General features: G+C 41.7%; 1 protein-coding gene across 2 annotated transcripts; it reads left to right on the top strand.

The window, feature by feature from the left end:
- The first annotated feature begins 7202 nt into the window (after positions 1 to 7202).
- LOC143497204 (uncharacterized) lies at positions 7203 to 18308 on the top strand. Of its 2 annotated transcripts, XM_076993043.1 has the most exons (5): positions 7203 to 7478; positions 11327 to 11386; positions 13600 to 13801; positions 16009 to 16090; positions 16204 to 18308. In XM_076993043.1, the coding sequence occupies exons 1-5, from the start codon at positions 7414 to 7416 to the stop codon at positions 17028 to 17030; spliced, it is 1236 nt and encodes a 411-aa protein (XP_076849158.1). In that variant the 5' UTR covers positions 7203 to 7413; the 3' UTR covers positions 17031 to 18308. The 2 variants fall into 2 exon arrangements, with proteins under 2 accessions (XP_076849158.1, XP_076849159.1); XM_076993044.1 differs by lacking the exon at positions 11327 to 11386.
- Positions 18309 to 20561: the final 2253 nt, after the last annotated feature.

The following is a 20561-nucleotide window of genomic DNA, read 5'->3' on the forward strand; positions in this document are numbered from 1 at the left end:
CAGCCCGGCGTCGTTTATGAGAATGATGCTCAGCATCTTTGGTGATCTAAATTTTTCCAGTCTGCTATGCTACCTTGATGACTTGTTGGTGTTTGCACCCTCCGAAGGGGAGGCCCTGGAAAGGCTAGAAATAGTTTTCCGCCGTTTGAGAGCCAATAATTTAAAATTGGCGCAGAAAAAATGTCACTTCCTCAGACGGTCGGTGCAGTTTTTGGGTCATGTGGTGGATGCGAGTGGAGTCTCAGTTGATCAAGGGAAAATTGAGGTCATTTCCAACTTCCGGAAGGAAGATCTCATGGATTCAGATGGCTGCACCCCGTCACAGCGGAAAGTGCGCTCCTTCCTTGGCATGGTGTTATTTTACCAGCACTTCATCCCGGGGTGTTCTCAGATTGCCAAACCACTGTATGCACTGACAGCGGGTCAGAAGAGGAGAATTAAAGGATATGGAGGCGGTAAGGCTGGTACATATCGGGTGTTGTGTCCTCATGACTGGACTCCGGAGTGCGAAAGAGCATTTGAGGAGCTTAAGTCTGCGCTTTTGAACTGTGTGGTCCTGGCTCACCCTGATTTTGGGAGGCCTTTCATTCTTTCAACTGATGCTTCGCTGCAGGGGTTGGGGGCAGTTTTGTCGCAGGTTCCACCTGGTGGAGACAGGGCCTGTTGCCTTCGCCAGCAAGTCTCTCAGTCGCAGCCAAACAAAATACCCAGCACATAGGCTCGAATTTTTGGCCTTGAAATGGGCTGTGTGCGAAAAATTCAGCCACTGGCTTAAGGGCCACAAATTTACTGTGTGGACCGATAATAACCCCTTAACTTATATTTTGACCAAGCCAAAACTGGACGCCTGTGAGCAACGGTGGGTTTCCAAACTCGCCCCGTACTGTTTTGACATCAAATACGTCCCTGGCAGACACAATGTGGTTGCGGACGCACTGAGTAGAGTTCCTTTTGTGAAGCCTCTGTCCCAACGCCTCCTGTCAGAACCGTACTCTGCATTGCTTGATCAGGTCTGTGATGTGGGAGACGAGAATGTGCAGAGTGCGTTTCATTTAACCTGTCAGCCTCAATCCCTGGAAAATCCACCTGACTCGAATGCTGGTGAAGTCACCATGTCAGAAGGTGAAACCTCTGCCTTAATGTCTTCTGTTAGAGACTGGGATGCAGGTCCCTCACAGCGTGCTGCGTCTCTGGTTGATCACCTGTCATCAGTGGCTCCACCTAGTCAGGACGTTTTCTCTGAGTTGCCTTTGACTGATCTCCTTTCCCATCAGGAGTCAGATCCTGTTGTTTCCAGGGTAGCCTTCTATGTTGGGAGGCGACGCCGACCTTCAAGGCGTGAGCGTTGTGGTGAATGTGTGCAGACCCTTAGGATTCTGAAACAGTGGGATAAACTCACATTTTTGGATGGCATACTCTACCGAGTCACGAGAAACCCTATGACTAAACACAAGAGGTTCCAGTTTGTTGTACCTAACTCCCTGAAATCGCTGGTCCTGTCTGGTGTTCATGACAACGCGGGTCACCAAGGTCAACCACGCACACTCTCATTAGCTCGCCAGCGCTTCTTCTGGTATGATATGGAGAGGGATATTCGTGACCATGTAAGAAACTGTCACAGATGTGTTCTCAGTAAAACTTTAGAGCCTGCAGCAAGAGCCCCTTTGGAGAGTATTAAGACCTGCGCTCCATTGGAACTTGTATGCATTGATTTTTGGTCAGCTGAGGACAGCAACAACAAATCTGTAGATATTTTGGTGATCTCTGATCATTTCACTAAATTGGCACATGCGTTTCGATGTCAAGACCAAACTGCACGGACCGTTGCAAAGAAGCTTTGGGATGAATTTTTTTGTGTTTACGGTTTCCCTCAGCGCATTCACTCCGACCAGGGAGCAAACTTTGAGAGCGAGCTAATCGCGGAGCTCCTTAATTTGTGTGGTGTTCAGAAATCTCACACGACTCCTTACCACCCTATGGGCAATGGACAAACGGAGAGGTTTAACCGTTCTCTCGGTAACATGTTGCGGTCTTTACCTCCAGGATCTAAACAGAAATGGCCGCAGATGATTCAGTCGATGACGTTTGCATACAACTGCACTGCCCATGAGACCACTGGATTTGCACCATTCTATTTAATGTTCGGTAGGGTTCCCAGGTTACCGGTTGACCTCCTGTTTAAAAATGTCCTTCATGATAGCGACGTCTGTGATTATAACGCCTATGTTACATCTCTGGTGGATAATTTGCGTTCTGCCATGCTTTTAGCGCAGCGTAACAGCATGAAAGAACAGAAACAGCAGTCTGACCAGTATAACAAAAAGACCAAGGGTCTTCCTCTCTCTCTTGGGGATCAAGTACTGGTAGCTAACAAAGGGGTTAAGGGGAAACGGAAGCTTTCTGATAAGTGGGAGCCAGTTCTTTACACGGTGGTAGCCTCAAAGCCTAATCTGCACGTTTACAAGATCAGGGACCGAGAGGGAAATGAACGTGTGGTGCACCGCAACCTACTTCTTGATGTGAGCTTCTTGCCTGTCACTACAGACACAGACGGTTGTGACTTTCACCCTGCTGGTGATTTTGCTAGTGATGTAACTGGCTCTGATGCACGTGAGACTGAAGTGACTGTTGTGGACACTGGAGCAGCCACTGCTGCATCTTCTCTAGCCGCTTCTCCCTCTTGGTGCAGTAATGATGACCGCACAGCATCATGGGTTCAACAGCAACCTTCTGCTGTGTCGAGCTATACTGTGGAATCAGATTCCTGTCCTGAGTCCTGGTCCTCTGTCCCTGAAGGGCCAGTTGATTCAGATGCTACTGTAGATCACCTGCCTGTTCTCCACTTCATTCGTCCTTCTGACGAGCACAGCACCGACTTGAGTAGTAGGTTCACCTCACGTTTTGGTAGGGTGCTCAGACCTGTTTGCCGTTTGATAGAGTCTATGACTCAAAGAGAGTCGCTATTTGACACTGAGAATGTTCGCTCACCTTTAATGAATGTGTGAATTTTTATATATATATTATTATTATTATTATTATTATTATTATTATTATTATTATATATACTCTTTTCTCCACCTGCTGTTTGATGGATAGTTGTTTGCTTGTTTTTTTTCTCATGTGTTTTTATTTCCACTTTATTGGAGGACAGCTCCTCCTAGGATTTCCCAGTAATTGTATGTGACATGCATTTTGAGGTGTAAATGGCACCTCTTTGTGTCTATGGGGTATCTGGGGCCTTGCCGGGCGCCAGGCGGTCCTCAGGTCTCCTAGCCCTTCATTTGGGTAGCGTTTTGCTGGCATATGTCACCGTTTTCTTACTGGTTCATGTAATATTGCTGAGTGTTTTTGTGCGTCTTGTGATTTTGTGTAATTCTGGGGGGTGAATGTAACCAGGTTGATCTGTCAGTTGTATAATTACACAAAATGTACTGTATTTGTTTATCTGTTTATCTAGTTGTGAATATGTGGGATCCAGACTCCTCCCCTTTCTGTTTTCTTTTTTGTGGTGTTTCCCCCCAAGTATAAATAGCGACCACCCATCTTAACTCCCCCCTTTTCATTTTAATATCGTGGGAGAGGTATGTCACTATTTGTTATCCACCCATTTTATTTCAGTTATGGTGGTGATGGGGAAATGTTTTACAAATCTGTTATTTGTGCTTCACTCACTTTTCTTCTATTATGTTTTTAGAGTGCTGGAGTGAGTTTGTCAGCATTGTTCAATGCACTTGTTGTGTATTAACAGGTATGTGCAGCAAGGCATGCGCGTTGCGCGCGCGGCCCTTTTCATTTTAATATCGTGGGAGAGAGTGCTGGAGTGAGTTTGTCAGCATTGTTCAATGCACTTGTTGTGTATTAACAGGAGTGGCTGATCGAATAAAAAGAAGATCGCCTACAAAGATTGCATGTGGCGGATAATTTTTACACAACGCAGAAACACACCGGTCACATGTGGTAAATTCCATCCAATACGTGAGTAGCTAGCTAGCCTTTTGGCTAACGTTAAAACGTAACAAACCTTACAAAAATCCATTACAAAAGTACAAGGTAATGTGATTATATCTATTGATCTGTTACTACAACATATAAACATTTTAGGTTAATATTTTGAGGTTTGTTAAAGACCAGTTGTTAATGTTACCTTGAAATCGCCAGTAAATAACTGTAAAAAGTAACGGATTTCTTTTTAATTTAAACTCCTAAATGCGCGAGGCAACTCGCTCGAGCTTTTTATGTAGGCTCACTTTTGTATCATAGTCAATTGATTGTATTTAACATAATAGTTATACATAAATATTATATATAAACAAATATTTTGATAATACATACATTTTCTTATACGTGTCTACATTAAATAATGTATAATAATATGGATTTATTACAGTTCACAGGCTGCACCATTGAGGACATGGAGTTTTAGGTTGACGGAGTCGAGCAAAAGTGTTTATCGCCCAAAAGACAAATTTTCTCATACCGCTTTACTCAACATTTAGAAATGTTCATTAATATAAAAAAAACAAATATTATGTATCATGTACATTTCTGTACCCTTCTTAGACGTCTCCGTGACGTTGAAATTCCGACGTTCAAGTGTTTAACTGCATATCGACGTCCAAGTGGGGTCATAGTTAGACGTCCAAATAACGGACCTAGTTTGCACGTCGAGTAGAAGTCCAGAATTGGTCTTGGACCGACGGACGCAATATAGACTTGATCTGCACGTCCATAAGACGTCTAATGTTTAGTGGGTTGTGTGTATATATATATATATATATATATATATATATATATATATATATTAGTGGTGGGACTTTAACGCGTTAATTTCGATTAATTAATTACAGGAAAATTAACGCACTAAAAAAATTAACGCATTTTAACGCATTTAACGGACGAGACACTTTTGCACCGTGGAATGTTTCTCAGTGCGCGAGTTCCGGCCATACAGATTATATGGACGCACAATAAGATGAGCATGATGGAGATGACTGAAGAGGCTACGTTGGTGGATGGGAAATTTAAATATAAGAAACTTCCAGATGGAAGTACAAACAAAAATAGTGTTATTTGCACTTTATGTAGGAAGGAGTTCGCTTATCACAGGAGCACTTCCACCCTTCGTTACCACCTCAACGCAAAACATGTTGCGGGTAAAGCTGGGCGTACACTGTGCGATATTTTAAATCGTGTACTCAGCTCCAGCTCAAACTGTACGACTAAATCGCAGGGAGGGTCGGCTCATGAAGCTGCTTCAACAGTGCGATACTCTCACGAGGAGCGATTTGAATTTCAAACATGTTTGATGTTCTTGCGACGCTGCGATTTCTGATCGGGAGTTGGTCGTGAGGTGTGAATCGCTCCTCGTTTACCTGTGTAAACTATACGATGCACGACACGCGATTGAGCCGAAACGAGTGAAAAATCGGCAGAAAATGGGCCAAAAATCGCACAGTGTACGCCCAGCTTAACGCGCAGGTCAGTAATGGTAACTTAGCTGCTAAATGTATTCCTAGTACGATAGGGTGACCAAACGTCCGTAATTCACATCCTGTGAGGAAACGTCCTGGTTTTTAAATTACCTTCATTGGACCATTAAGACTGGATTAAACTTTCGCGAATGGCGCGCGACTCCGCACGCGTTTATACATGATGCGTCACATTATTTGTGTTGTCCGCTCCCTGTGGTCGAAGATAAATGCTTACAAGAAGCGCTGCGAATTGCGTCAACTGATGCAAGTTACGAACTACCGTCCAGGGGTGAGTTTCCCAAAACGTTCTTAGCGCCAAGTACTTCTTAACCTCGTACGTAAGAACGTTTTGGGAAACTCACCCCAGAAAGACAATGTCGAAGAAAATCCAGCAGCTGTATGATGAGGAAAGAATTAAAACAGGTTATTGTGAAGAGTGCCACAAATGTGGCTCTGACTGGGGATCACTGGACCTCTGTTAGCAACAAGAATGATCTTGGTGTGACAGCTCATATTATAGATGATGAATCTATAGATGATGAAGATCCAGTCATTTGCTTTGAGCATGCAGAAGACCACTTCTAGGCACTATGGAGATGCCTGTGGCAGAGGCCTGGGAAATTAAAGAAAGTCTACCATCTAAAATGGTATTAAAAACATCTTCTGATTTACTTCAATTCTTCCAATATCCTGAGCAAAACTCCCTAAATTAAACAACAGTTTTGGTCAGAATTTCCAATGTTCTGAACTGTTTTCTGCACACTACACATATATTGGTCTTCGTAGTAGACTGGTGGAAAAATAAACAAGATGTTGAAGTTTATGATTATGTTCATTGATTCATTCATCATTCAAACTTAAATGAATATTTCTCATGTTAAATACTGAAATGCGATTAAAATGCGATTAATTTCGATTAATTAATTACAAAGCTTCCGATTAATTCGATTAATTTTTTTGATCGCGTCCCACCCCTAATATATATATATTAAAAATAAATCTTTAACACCGGAGCGCTCTCTGCTTGACCTACCTACAGCAGAACATCCGTTCAACTGAAGCAGGGAGCGCGCGAAGACTAGATAGAATAGACAATAGAACCGGAACCTCTAAGTTATTATGGACACAGGGTATTGTAGTTCTTATATACATATGCAAATAAAATGGGAACAATAACTTGTTAACTAACTATACATATATTCATTTTGACAGAATTCACACAGGTGTTTATCCTACTTTCATTTTAACTCTGTTACACCACTGCAGGTAGCAGTTCTCGCGAGGCTAGTGACAGAATTCTGTTTGGCGCGGCACATGAATGCTTTAAAAAATATATAAATTAAAACTCGCGGGTTTAGTGTCGACAGTGGGAGCAAACGTGGAACAACAAATCAGGATTTAACGAGAGAAGGCAGTCCTGCCTAAAAAGCTAAGCGTACGTGTGAGTACCTTGACGAATGCGACAGGGAATTAATTTTCCTAAAGAGGAGCATGAAGGGGCATAGCTACTCATTCTGTAAGATTTGTAGCTGTGATTTTACTGTCTCTCATGGGGGAAGGAACGATGTCCGTCAGCATGAACAATCTGCCAAGCACAAACGTGGGCTAAAGGCACAGAAATATGCCCAGGAGATGTCCCCATTTGTAGCTAGAAATACCACTAGAAATTTTTTATTTTTTAATTCATTTGTAGTTCAAAACATATTTGGGGTGTTTTTTCTTCACTTTTGCCACTCCAAAGATGTTTTCGTTTCTCCTACAGCCTCGATTGCGGCTATATGCAAATAACTGATTATGCAAATTAGGCGATGACGTCATATACGGGAAATGTCCCGTATTTTTAAATACAAAACTTGACAGGTATGCACTAGTGTCTTACACCAGCGTTTGGTCGGTCTGAACATCGTTTCTCCTCAGCATCGCAGTTTCTTTACCTAAAAACATGTCTTGTGCAACTGACCAGAGAGAATTTTCCTCTTCATTTGAACCATCACACGATGAAGAAACGTAAGTAGTATTTCCACATTAACCCGTCTGATCGGTATTGAGTGCAATACGTTCCGTTATTTTCTCCGCTGCGAGTGGTTGAGAGAAACAGAAACAATACAGAATAAATAGCGCACCTGAAGTTTGGCTGGGGCGGCCAGTGTAGGAGTATTAAAATACATACAATTGTATAATTCACATTTATTGTTCTCTATCTATATGGATAGAAAGAAGAGATTTTAGTTGGTGTGTCAAATGTTTATAGACTATCACTTGTACGATGTCAGATTTGCTCGTATGATGAAGGGGACTTAAACGAAAACGGCGAGAGTATTCCGGTAGATATTTTTAAAGTTTTCGTTCTGGTTGTCATCGTCAAGCTCTGGTTCGGTGGTATAAGAATTCATAAACACTTCATTCATCGTGTGTAACATAAATAAATATTGGGTTAGGGGATTACTAAATTTTCATTGGGTATTTAACTTGGAACGAGGAGCATCTGATTTACTGAAAGTCAGTCGTTCGGTGTGTGTGTGTGTGTGTGTGTGTGTGTGTGTGTGTGTGTGTGTGTGTGTGTGTGTGTGTGTGTTCTCACTGCACAAATGGGTAAATGCAGAGGATTTAATTTCGATGGGGTAAAAATCACTATTGATTTATATATAATTTATATATATAATTTATAATATAATTTATATCTAATGCCTCCTCCCATTGTTACAAAGCAAAGATAATACAAAAAGAAAATTAAAAGAAATTAAAGATAAAAAGGAAACGAACATAATAAAATAATGACAAATTATAAAATAATAATAATGTGATAAAATAAATATTAAATAACATAAAATGTAACTAAATAAAATAATGTTAAAAAGTAAAGTAAACAAGATAATAATAATCTGGAAAACTATTAAAATAATTAGAACAGAGTTAGAGTTTCTTAACTAAAAGCAGATCTAAACAGGAAGGTTTTGATACTCTTCTTGAAGCTATGCAGAGATGAAATGCCTCTGAGCTCTTCAGGAAGAGAGTTCCAGAGCTTTGGGCCATAGTGGCTAGAAGCACCCTCGCCAATCTTTAATCAGCTTTTAGGAATCACCAGTAGATTACTGTTTGAAGACCTGAGAGACCTGACTAGAACATATCTAACCATCATTTCACTGAGGTAAAGAGGAGCAAGACCATGAAGACATTTAAAATGACCATGGAATGTCCTTTCTCAGCAGCTGATACAAGGGGTTCAGCAGTGTAGATTAGGTAGGAACTTACTGTAGTAGTTCAGCAACCCTAAATATGCCTTCAATTCTGTTACATTAGAAGATGCGTGTGCTTCCTCCAAGGCCTGGATTTTGGCCTCCATGGGTCGCAGTCCACGTGCATCCACCACATGTCCTAAATACTGAACTTCTAGTTCCAGAAAAACACATTTGGTTTTAGAGATCGGATACTGCTCAAGTGATGCTACTTGATTTACAATCATTTAATAATCCCCACAAAATCTGATGGTGCTGTAACCCGTTGTGTCCTGCGCTTAACCACCACGCACTCAGTCCGCCTTGAGTTTCCCGCTGGCTCTGCGTTGTGTATTTTTTTTGGTTGTCATAGGGGAAAAGAAGGGAGACTGGACACCAGAAGTATTCTTTTCAATCGCCGTGCAGTCGCAGCGGTTTTATTACCCGACGGTCTCTCTCTTCATACAGCAATAATACAGCATCACTTCTCTCTGGCACCTTCACACAGTACAACACAAGACTGAGGCTCTACATTCCGGTTAGCCATTTACTACTGGCTGGGCAAAGCGCACCCTAGCGGCCAGGAGGGGGACTGCCAGCTACACCGCCGTCAGGCTTTAGTATTGGGACAAGCGGAGTGGCCCACTCAGCATACTTGACTGGAGTGATAATATCTTCTTTTAACAGCTTTTCTATTTCTTGCTCTAACTTCACTCTCATAGCATAAGGAACAACACGGGGTCTGTAGAATCGGGGCGTAACATTGGCGGCCACATGAATAACAGCTTTGGTACCCTTCAATGTTCCTAACTCCTCCTTGAACACATCCGTGTGTTTCTGCAGGGTCATCTTTTCGCTTCTGGTTTACTTCAATTCTGCCCAATTTAACTTTATTTCCTCCAGCCAGCCTCTGCCCAACAGACTTGGTCCCCTTCAGTTCTACCAGTGGCAGTGTTTTCACTTGGCTTTGGTACACCACTTTAACCTGAGCGATTCCAACTACGCTAATTTGCTCCCCTGTGTATGTTTTTAGGAGTAGATCTGTGGGTGCTAACGTGGGCTGGTGTCCAGTCTTACAAGCTTTCCTGAAATCTGATTCATTCATGATTGTGACACTACTGCCTGTGTCCAGCTTGAACTTTACAGAATGGCCCTCAACTTTCATTTCCACTTGGAATGGCTTCACTCTCTTCATGCCAGTGCTTTTCAAACTGTACAATGAAAAGGCACATTCATCAGCTTCTGCTGCGTCCATCTCATCACTAACTTTATGTGATCGCTGCATTCGTGAACTACCATGACTTCGTTCCTTCTTTTCTCCAGGGTGCCTTGACCTCCGGTTCCGACAGGCTCTGGCAATGTGGTCAATTTTCCCACATTCATGACATTTTTCTTGTTTGAACCGGCATTCTGTGGCTAAATGTGACCTTCCTTTGCATCTATAGCACTCATTCATGACTTTTCCTTCAGGCTTTTTTGTTTTGAATTTGTATGGCATTACAGATGGTGTCAGTATGTTTCCCCTGCAAATCTTCTGCATTTTTACTGGCCGCTTCTACAGCCAAAGCAATCTTCCAGGATTGTTCAAATGTCAAGTTTGTCTCTACAAAAGCCTCCTCTGAATTCGGTCATCATTAATGCAACACACCAGTCTGTCTCTTAACATCTGTTCCAGAGCCTCTCGATAATTACAACCTCGTGCCAATCGTCTCAGTTCTGCAACACATTCAGTCACTGACTTTGTGGCTCTTCTTGATCAGGAATCAAACTTAAATCATTGAACTTTTTCACTGGGTCTTGGATTGAAGTGATTTTTCAGGAGAATCACCAGCTCGGCATATGTCTTCTCACTGGGTTTCACTGGACTCAGCAGATTTCTCATCAAACTGTATGTGGTCGCACCTACCACACTGATCAGGATGGCCCGTTTCTTCTCCTCCTCAGTGATGCCTTTTGCTATGAAAAACTGTTCCAAAACTTCACAGTATTCCTCCCAAGTCTGGCTTTTTGAGTCAAAAGCGGTCAGATTTCCAATAGTTGCCATTTCCTTCTTAAAAAAAAATAATAATAAACTTGCCTCGGATGACCAGTAGCCTCCTACCACTTCAATGTCCCGGCCGGAACTTGTATGCAATCCGTTCACCTCGTCGCCAAAAAAGATGTGGTATCGTCAGTGACACATTTTACAAAATACCGAGTTCAAGGTCTTTAGTGCAACTCACAACTTAATGAGTAGCAGCGAAGCCATATGCTCTCTTAACTCTCGGAAAGGTAACTAACTTCTTCTATCTGTAACGGTGGTTGTGGGTGGAAGGACGAGGCACGTAGTCTGTTTGCAACACCGTTGTTACTTTTTATTGAGTGCAAAAAATTGCGCAGACAGCGCACATCTAACATGAACACAAACGTGTGAGACTCTGACAAAGCCGAGCACGGCACACTGCGCAAACGCACATTAAAGTCAGACCACATAATCCCCGAGTGATCACGAGATGAGCCACAGGTGAGACTGATGAACACATTCAGACACATCCACACCCACGAAGATCCACAGATGCAGATGACTAGAAGTAGACAACATAAACACACGCTCAAAGGGGAGGAGTCAGGGGCTGTAACGTGACACTATTGTCTTTCTAGCCAGGAACTACGATCACCAGTGGCGACAGTCCCCTCTGAAGGATCAACCCCACAACGCAGGTAAGTACATACATATTCACTTTACACTTACACAGTACTACAGGTCATCGTCAACCTCTGGTTCGGTGTTATAAGAATTCATAAACACTTCATTCATCGTGTGTAACATAAATAAACGAGACGAGCCACAGGTGAGACGGATTATCACAAGACATAACCGCACCCACGGAGATCCACAGACGCAGACTAGGAGACGTAGACAACGTAGACACACGCCCAAAAGGGAGAGGCCGGGGTCCTCAACGTGGAGCTGTCCATCGCGCTCTCCTCGGAGTGGTAGGGGGGAGCGCTCACCCCTGGGCTGTTCCTCCCTTTGACGGTCCCGGCAGAACGCTCAGAGGGTGGCGAACTACCCTTGTTCTCTGTGCAGAGCTCGCTGTCTGTGCACTCGGAGATACCAGAGTACACGGACGGAGGATAGTCTTCCTCATCTTCTTCATCCTCCTCACCGTAGTCTACGGCGGGAGCGGTGCACTCGGACGGAGGGTAGTCCTCTTCCTCCTCCTAACCCTCACCGTATATAACGGTGGGCGCGGAGCATATAGAGGGTGGACGGTCCTCTTCCTCCTCCTCTTCCTCGCCTGGAGAGTCCGCCCCCTCAGACTCGCTCTCGGGGGTCTTCTCCGTGGAGCAGAGTTCGAGGGAGCCTACCCGCAGAGGTGAGAGGTCTCTGGAGGGAGAGGGGTGACGCTCCTTCCATGCTTCTGAAGCAGCATGATGTTACACAACGGGTCCTGCTGCATCGCCTCAGACAACGACGAGCACAGGACACTGCGCGAACGCACATTAAATAGACAAACCACATAAACCCCACGTGATTACGAGACGAGCCACAGGTGAGACGGATTATCACAAGACATAACCGCACCCACGGAGATCCACAGACGCAGACTAGGAGTCGTAGACGACGTAGACACACGCACAAAAGGGAGGGGCCGGGGTCCTCAACGTGACACTTTGCAGGTGGACCTTCTCAAATCAAGCATCAAGCCTTGGACATTATCAAGTACTATCAAACAGTAGCCAGTGCAGTAGCACATCATTTATAAAAGTGAACAAAACAAAGTTGGTTAATATTAATCAGGATTTAGTCAAATTTCAACAAAATTAAACACAGTTTTACCTGGTTACAAATACAGTATAATAATACAGTATATAATTAGTGTTGCATTTTTTATCTCCTCCTCCCTATCGCAGCATGTTCGTTGATGCAAATGGAAACGTCACCAGTCTTTTGTCTTTTAACCTTTTATTAAAACCAAGTTAAAATACAGAGATGTCTGGAGAGTACACAACAAAAGCCTAAACTACTCTACTCTGTGGTATTTGTGTGGATTTGTGTGTAGGTCTGAAAACATACTGTTTTCACCTCTTCTTTATAGTTGACCTGGGTGTGTGGCCCCCAACCTTTCTGCTCTGTGATGGAATCTCCCTATGTCTGAAAATGTGTCTGCCTGTTTCTCTAAATAGATTACTTCCCTGTCATTCTGCCCCCTGTGAACTTTAAACATCTTCTGTGAACACATCCTCTTCTCTTTTGCAGAGAGCACACTAATATGCTGCTTAACCCTTGTAATGCCCCCAAGATTATGAATATACTATTGTAGCTTAATGCATGAGGTCTTTTCATTGGCGTGAGGTCTGATCATTGGTGTCTAATCCTCAAACCCCTTGTGAGTAAACTGCTGTTGTGTTCAAACTTTCTTCATGACTCATGACATTGTTACAGATGTTGAGGGTTTATTATTCACCTATAGAAGACACTCAAAGTGTTGCTTTAAGGATAATGAGAAAAAGGTTTATATGGTAAAATAATTGCTGGTTAATTGACCCTCACAATGATTACAAAATTCAGGAGAACATTGCAATGTTGATGTGAGGTAAAAGTATCATGAAGCAGAGTGAATGATCACAAATAAACATTTGTTTACTTTCCCAGCCTGGTTCTGTCTCCTGTTTGTTACTAGACTACATGAGCAGAAACACTGTTTTCTCTGTGGAGATCTTGAGGGGCCTCATGATTAAACATGGTGGTTTTTACCATGTACATCATTTTGCTAATAATAATAATAATTATTATTATTTTATTTATGAGCGCCTTTCAGGATACTCAAGGACACTTTACATGGTGTACATAACTTAAGACATGGTACATGTTAAATAAATTAAATCACTAAAATACATTGCTGCTGTGAACTCTTCTTGATCCACAGACTCCCGCCACTCCGAGCTGACGGCCCATCAGTGTGGGTGGGGTTTATAGAGGACCTGCCTGTCATTGGGACAGTGAAGGAGGCAGTGGAGTGGGTCTTGGCTGTGTATGAAGGGAACCAGTCAGTGATGAAGCTGAAAGAGGAGGCCATTAAAACCAGTCTGTGTGCTCCACCTCAAGATTCCCTGCAGGAGCCCATGAGGGTGGGTGTCATATTCATTATTTAAGAATTAAATATCAATCACACACAGCATAACAACATGGGCTAGACAAAAAATAACCAAATGTAGAACACAGACATAAACAGAACAACTGAACCAACAAGACTTAAACCGAACACACAACAACAATGCAATAAATACACAAATGCACCAAAACCAGGAAGATCAGTGAGGGTTTTCAGAGGCTGGGAAAACCCTCATGTACTTACCCTCATGTACTTACCCTCATGTATTTACTTACCCTCATGTACTTACCCTCATGTATTTACCCTCATGTATTTACCCTCATGTATTTACTTACCCTCATGTACTTACCCTCATGTATTTACCCTCATGTATTTACCCTCATGTATTTACTTACCCTCATGTATTTACTTACCCTAATGTACTTACCCTCATGTATTTACTTACCCTCATGTATTTACTTACCCTCATGTATTAACCCTTGTGTATTTACCCTCATGTATTTACTTACCCTCATGTACTTACCCTCATGTATTTACTTACCCTCGTGTATTTACTTAGCCTCATGTATTTACCCTCATGTATTTACTTACCCTCATGTACTTACCCTTAGGGTTGCAGCGGTAACCGGTTTCACGGTATACCACGGTATTAAAATGCACGGTTATCATACCGTGTGCGTTTGCTTATTACCGGTAAAAAGCAAGCCAGCGGAGAAACTGACCCGCGCATGCGCAACTCCGCTCCGGTTCAGCTACTCAGCACACAGCAGTGAGAATGGCAGAAAGTGCATCAGACTTAACACATTTTTTAACAAAAAAAAAGCTAAACTAAAATCAGTGGCGAAAATGACGTAATCGCGGTGGCTTCGCCCGTGCGCGAGGGTCTCGCGCGCTGTCGATTCGCGAGGTCGTGCACCTCTCGAATTTTGTAACTTTGCGCGCGCTGCGCCTCAGCGCAATGAACAAAGTCATGTTTGCAGGATTCATACACGTTTAAAAGGTGGAATTAAAACACTTGTACGTCACTTTAAAGGTCCGTTTCAATATTTCCCAGCACCTTAAACTTAATTAAGTTAAATATTTATACATATACTCGAAATAATTCGCTTTTTCATCACATTATTTAATGGTTGTTTATTTCCAAAACGCCCAATCTTAACGTCTTCACGTTCTCTCATGTTTCGTCCTGGAATTAAAAGAGGCTCGTATTTGTTAACGTAAGACAAAAGAACTGTGCGGAGTCGCGTGCTACGGTCACTAGTGAAAGTATAAACCTAGCTTTTTATGGTCCTTGCTTTCACTGGATGTGAAAGACGCTATTAATTTACATGCGTTCAAATTCTAACGTACCTGTTTTTGATATGTTAAAACCAGACTCGATGTGAAAACCTTAAAATAGAAATCTCTATTGTGATGATGTCAGAAATAAATCCTCTCTTCCTGCAGTATCTGGTTATATTCCAACTTGGCAGTACAACGGACGTTTACAACAGTTGTTGATCAGACACTGACCCAGGCTGAGTTTATCAGATATTAAATAATTTAAACTTAAATAATTGTACTGAAATCCATGATTTAGGTTTCTCTAATTTTGCAGTATTTATATAAACATGTGTACAGCTTATTTTTTTAAAGGACACATTTTGTATACAATAGTTCCAGGTTTCTACAATAAATAGTTAATTGAACAAAAATAACTTGTTGTAATTTCTTTAAGGGTCGGTGTATCTTTTAATAATATACAAACTAACTGTGATACCGTGATAACCGTGATACCGCGGTATTTTCTGAGACGGTTATCATACCGTGAAAATCTCATACCGTTGCAACCCTACTTACCCTCATGTATTTACTTACTCTCATGTACTTACCTTCATGTATTTACCCTCGTGTATTTACCCTCGTGTATTTGCCCTCGTGTAGTTGCCCTCGTGTAGTTGCCCTCATGTATTTGCCCTCGTGTATTTGCCCTCATGTAGTTGCCCTCGTGTAGTTGCCCTCGTGTAGTTGCCCTCGTGTATTTGCCCTCATGTATTTGCCCTCGTGTATTTGCCCTCGTGTAGTAGTTTGTTCCCTGTAGTCTCCAGGGTTCTTCCCATTAGTTTGATGTTTTCCAGGCTGGTAGACCTAGTTCTGTGAGAACATGATTTGAATCAGTATGACAGCAAGTTGGTTGGAAACATGGAGGCTGGTAAATGTTCCTGAGTTTCTGTCTGTCTGCAGATGTTGGCCATTCCTGAGAAAACACAGACATCTGCAGCCTCAGAAGGACAGACGGGATCAGCGGGACTGCAGGACATAACAGGTGTCAGACATCTCAGTTTATCTGTTCTGATTGTATTCCTATTCATTGTTATGTAAGCAGTGTTGTTTTATTTTATTTATGTTTATTTATTGTATTAATGCTTTTCCCAACAGAGGTCAGACTGGGGTACATTGCTGAATATATTCAGAATGCAATGAAAGGCAAAAAAGGCCAACAAACATACAAACTGACAAAGCCAGAAGACAAAGTGGAAACTCTGACAAACATCAGAGATAAAGTTAAAGAAATCATCAGATTTATCAAGCCAGAATTTGACTTTACAGAACCACTGATGGAAGAAATTAAAAGATCTAAACAAGGCGAACACGTCTTCAACAAGAACATCCTTATATTTCATAGGAAAATACTGAAGGATTTTTTTTATATAAACCAACATACATTTAGTGACACATTAATAAAGGAATTAGCTAACCACGGTCTTAATAAAACCACAGTATGTGAAATCAGCACAAACATGGTTGTTCACTTCGATGAGGAGGAATTCTATGTAAATAGCAATGCAATGGTGTATGGTAGATGTTGCGAAAAACTGCATAAAGTTCTGGTTGATATGCTGAATACAAAAATTGAAATTGATGGCAATGATCCCAATGTGAATTACATAAATCAGGTGAATAGCATCACAAAGCACATGAATGACAATGAAGTGTATGTGGATCATTTTGCCAAGGAAAAGTGGATAGATCAGGACAGAAGTAACGAATTGGAGCCGAGCAGGATGAAGAGGTTTGAGTTGGTAAAAGGTGATGTGGCAGACATGTACAACAATCGGTGTGGGGTCAAGTGGTGTGCTGAGATTAAGAACATATTAAGTAAGTTGCCAAAGTCAGCAGATGCTGTGGGCCAGTCAAAGTTTGAACACGGGCCACACGTTGGACACCCCAGATCTAATCACAGCAGGAAAGAGGAAGATATCTGACAGGTAAAACCTGGCATGAAGTCTTTTAACATTTTAGTTTGACAGATACTCACAGTTCTGAACTTATAGCTGAATATGAAGATATTTTCCTGCTACCCTCACTAGAACTCCATTAGTCGGTTCTGTGTGTATGCCACACTCTTTGTTTTGTTCATTCCACATAAAGCAACCTAGAACATTGTAAAGTGCCATTATATATGAATATTATGCTGTTCTGTGATTGATGAGCTTATTCCGTCAGAGCAGCAGTACATATTTGTATGATGGCCGTATGTGTTTGTGAAAATCTCAACAGAAAGTTACTCCCGCTACAAGTGTGCCAAACGTCCCGTGATCCACACACTACAGTTGTGGAACATGTATGTTTTTGTGAATCGTGACATGGGAATATTTTGATGTTATATTTGCTTGTTAAGTGTGATGTTTTAGAAAGCAGCTCTGCATTTGTTTGAAAGTCACACGTGAATTTACAACTATCACATTTTGTATTTGTAAGTCATGGTTTTATTTGTTTTTTTATGTGTTTATTTTGGTTGTTTGCAAATAGTATAATATTTACAGAATTTGTCCTGGTTTGGCAGCAAAATAGCTCCATATGTATGTTATACCAGCAACATCCTGGTCTTTCAGGACCAGCCAAAGGTAAGAACTAAGCAAGGAGAGGCAGCATTTAGCTATTATGCTGTTTCTAAATTGAACCAGCTGTCAGAAGATACTAGAAGAGCTCCAATGTTAGATGGCTCATTCCAGGATTTTGGTACATTTCTATGGAAGTTATTCTGTGTCAATATTCAAATGAAAATGTAATACGTATTTGCATTTACATGTTCCACTCATACAAGCAACTTTGAGCTCAAAATTCAAATTCAAATGCAATAATTCCATTTACATTTGCAATGTGATAGACGTCTATTCATATTTCATTTACACATACATTTTGATGCTTTATTTGTGTCTTTATTGAAATGAAAAAATTTTTCCAGATTTGAATTATCAAGTTCATGTGATCATGCAAAGGTTGTATCAAAATTATAATTAAAATGCTATTCGCTTAATATGCTTTGCATTTCGTGATAACACGTTTGAAACGTAATTTTCAACCTCACCACCACGCTAAAAAGATGTCAATATTCAAACGTTAATGGAGAAATAGCGCCTCTCCTGTTTGCACTAACATTACGATACCAACAGCGCTAAAACTGTGTCAAAATGCATTTTGAAAGTGCAATCCGAGCAGATTGCATTTTCATTTCCATGGTCTTCCACTATAGTCAAATTATAGTCAAATTAGATTCCACGGTTTCACTTTATTCAGCCAATCAGGTTCCACAGCTTTCCACAGCGGGCAGCCAATCAGGACGGGACTACAGCGCACCAGTACAGGCGAGTTTTTTTAGACATGGTCACAGAAGCGCTCATTAGATTAATTCAAAGGGTAGCAGACGAGTCCTTATGGTGAATTTACACTACATTAGTGTGAAATGTTAATCGATCAAGTGGCAGACATATCAGCCTTATCTGGCGTTGATGTGACTGTTATTGCCAAATTTAGCGCTGTGGCAGAGCAACTGTGTGCCTCAAACTACGGCGGTACAACGGCCGACCTCCGTGAAGGGTCTCGTGTGATCAGAAACAGAAAACCATTTCTGCTCGTTAATGCTGGTTTATTTAAATAAACATTTGTGTTGTCGTATTTTTAAAGTTATAAAGCGGTAATGCCTCGATGAGTGATGTTATCTAGAATCCCCCAGCGTCCCTGTTTAGTGTGGTTAATGCCACAGACGCGGCATAATTACCTGAACCCGCAGGTAATCCTCTACCAAGCTTTGATCTTTAACGTACTTGTAATCATGACGCGAGCAGAAATTTTAGAAGCGAGCAAAAAACTGAAACGCGCACTGAAAACAGGGAAGTGAGCGCACTTAACAGCGCTCGGTTTTCTTGATTTTGCGTGCTCAGTGTGTCTGACTTGCTTGATTGAATCTTATCTTTGCGCTCTAATATTAAAGACCGCAATCTCACTCCATACTACACATTGTGGGTTCATAGATTGTCCTTGTTTGAGTCGAGTGGTCCTTATGTTTTCATGCCTTGGTAAGTCCTTAGTATAAGCTTCCGTTGTCTACGTTTCATGCCTTTCCCTAGTCTCAGACTATACCTTTGGGGTTCATAGATTGTGTTTGTTTAATCGAGTGTTCAGTGTACGTTTTTATTCTTTGGTCTGTCTTTCGTACGAGTTCTTTTCCTCTACGTTATAGTTTGCACCTTATGCCCGGTTCACACTACACGATTTTAGGCTGGTTTTTCAGTCGCCGACTGTATTTTGTAGATCGCCGACAGAAACTGTGGTCGGAGGCAAATCGGCAATCACTCGTCGCTCGCTCAGTGTAGTGTGAACTGCTGAAAGACGCTCGCCGAGTGGTCGCCGACTCATCTGCAGACGACCGGCAGATATCTAGCATGTTTAATATCTAGCGTGTATGGGGTGATTTTTGTTTCAATAGTTCCACAAAAGCAAAAGTAAATCCAAGAGCAGAAAGTATATGTTATGAATGCAAAACAGAAAAAAATATATCAAAAGTATATATTTTTTATATAATTGGTTATTTGAAACTTATTTTCGTTTGCATTTTGACAAGTTTTTGGTTCCATTGTTTTAGTTTTTTTGGATTTTCCCAGTAAGGTCTTTTGCTTCTGGAATCTCTCTTTGCTTCTGCTTCGTTTTTTGCTTCTGACTTTTGGAACACATTTCACGTGTGGGAGGGTCTTAGATGAAGGCGTTCCTCTGCTATCTGCATTGGTCACTGATTCCGGACTGACACAGAGCTCTGAGACCGCCTCTGGGACCAAGCCACGCCCACCCCACCAGCTTCCCAGCGTTTTCAAACATGGCGGAACGCGGTGGTTCTGTTTCACAGCAGCATGTAAACTGAGTTTTACCATTAAAGTTTATACGAAGTTTATAATTAATTGCTAAATGGTCTGTAGATATTGCAAATGTACACTGTATAATAAGTACATTAAGCATGCTCACCAGCACGAGCTTTTTAAAATTTTAGTGAACTGGATGGAGAGAACATTGATGTGTGGAAGAAATATGAGTATTTGCAATATCTGGTATGGCGACGGACGGGGGGTGGGGGGCAGCTGGTGTACGAGAGGTGATGCCAAATATTGTAAAATCCATAATAGTAAAAAATACCAAAATTAAAGCAATACTGAAAAGTGGCCACCCTATATACAACCAGCTTTGTTCACTCACAGTTTTTCAGTGTTCTGCAGGTACCACACACAAACACACATCACATGCATCTTGTGCTGTCCATATTTTATTAAGAAGTGAACAATATTCATTGAACCATTGAACATAGAGATACTAAACATAATACATGTCAGACATGACATTCAGACACTGTCCGACTCAGAGATAAAAACAAAAAGATTTTAACTTGGAGGGGTGGGAGTAAGAAGAGTAGTCCATTGAAACGCAGAGTGCGGATTAGTTTCCTTCTCACTTTAGACCCGCGGGGA

This window comes from Brachyhypopomus gauderio, unplaced genomic scaffold, assembly GCF_052324685.1.
Source record: "Brachyhypopomus gauderio isolate BG-103 unplaced genomic scaffold, BGAUD_0.2 sc102, whole genome shotgun sequence".
NCBI lineage: Eukaryota > Metazoa > Chordata > Actinopteri > Gymnotiformes > Hypopomidae > Brachyhypopomus > Brachyhypopomus gauderio.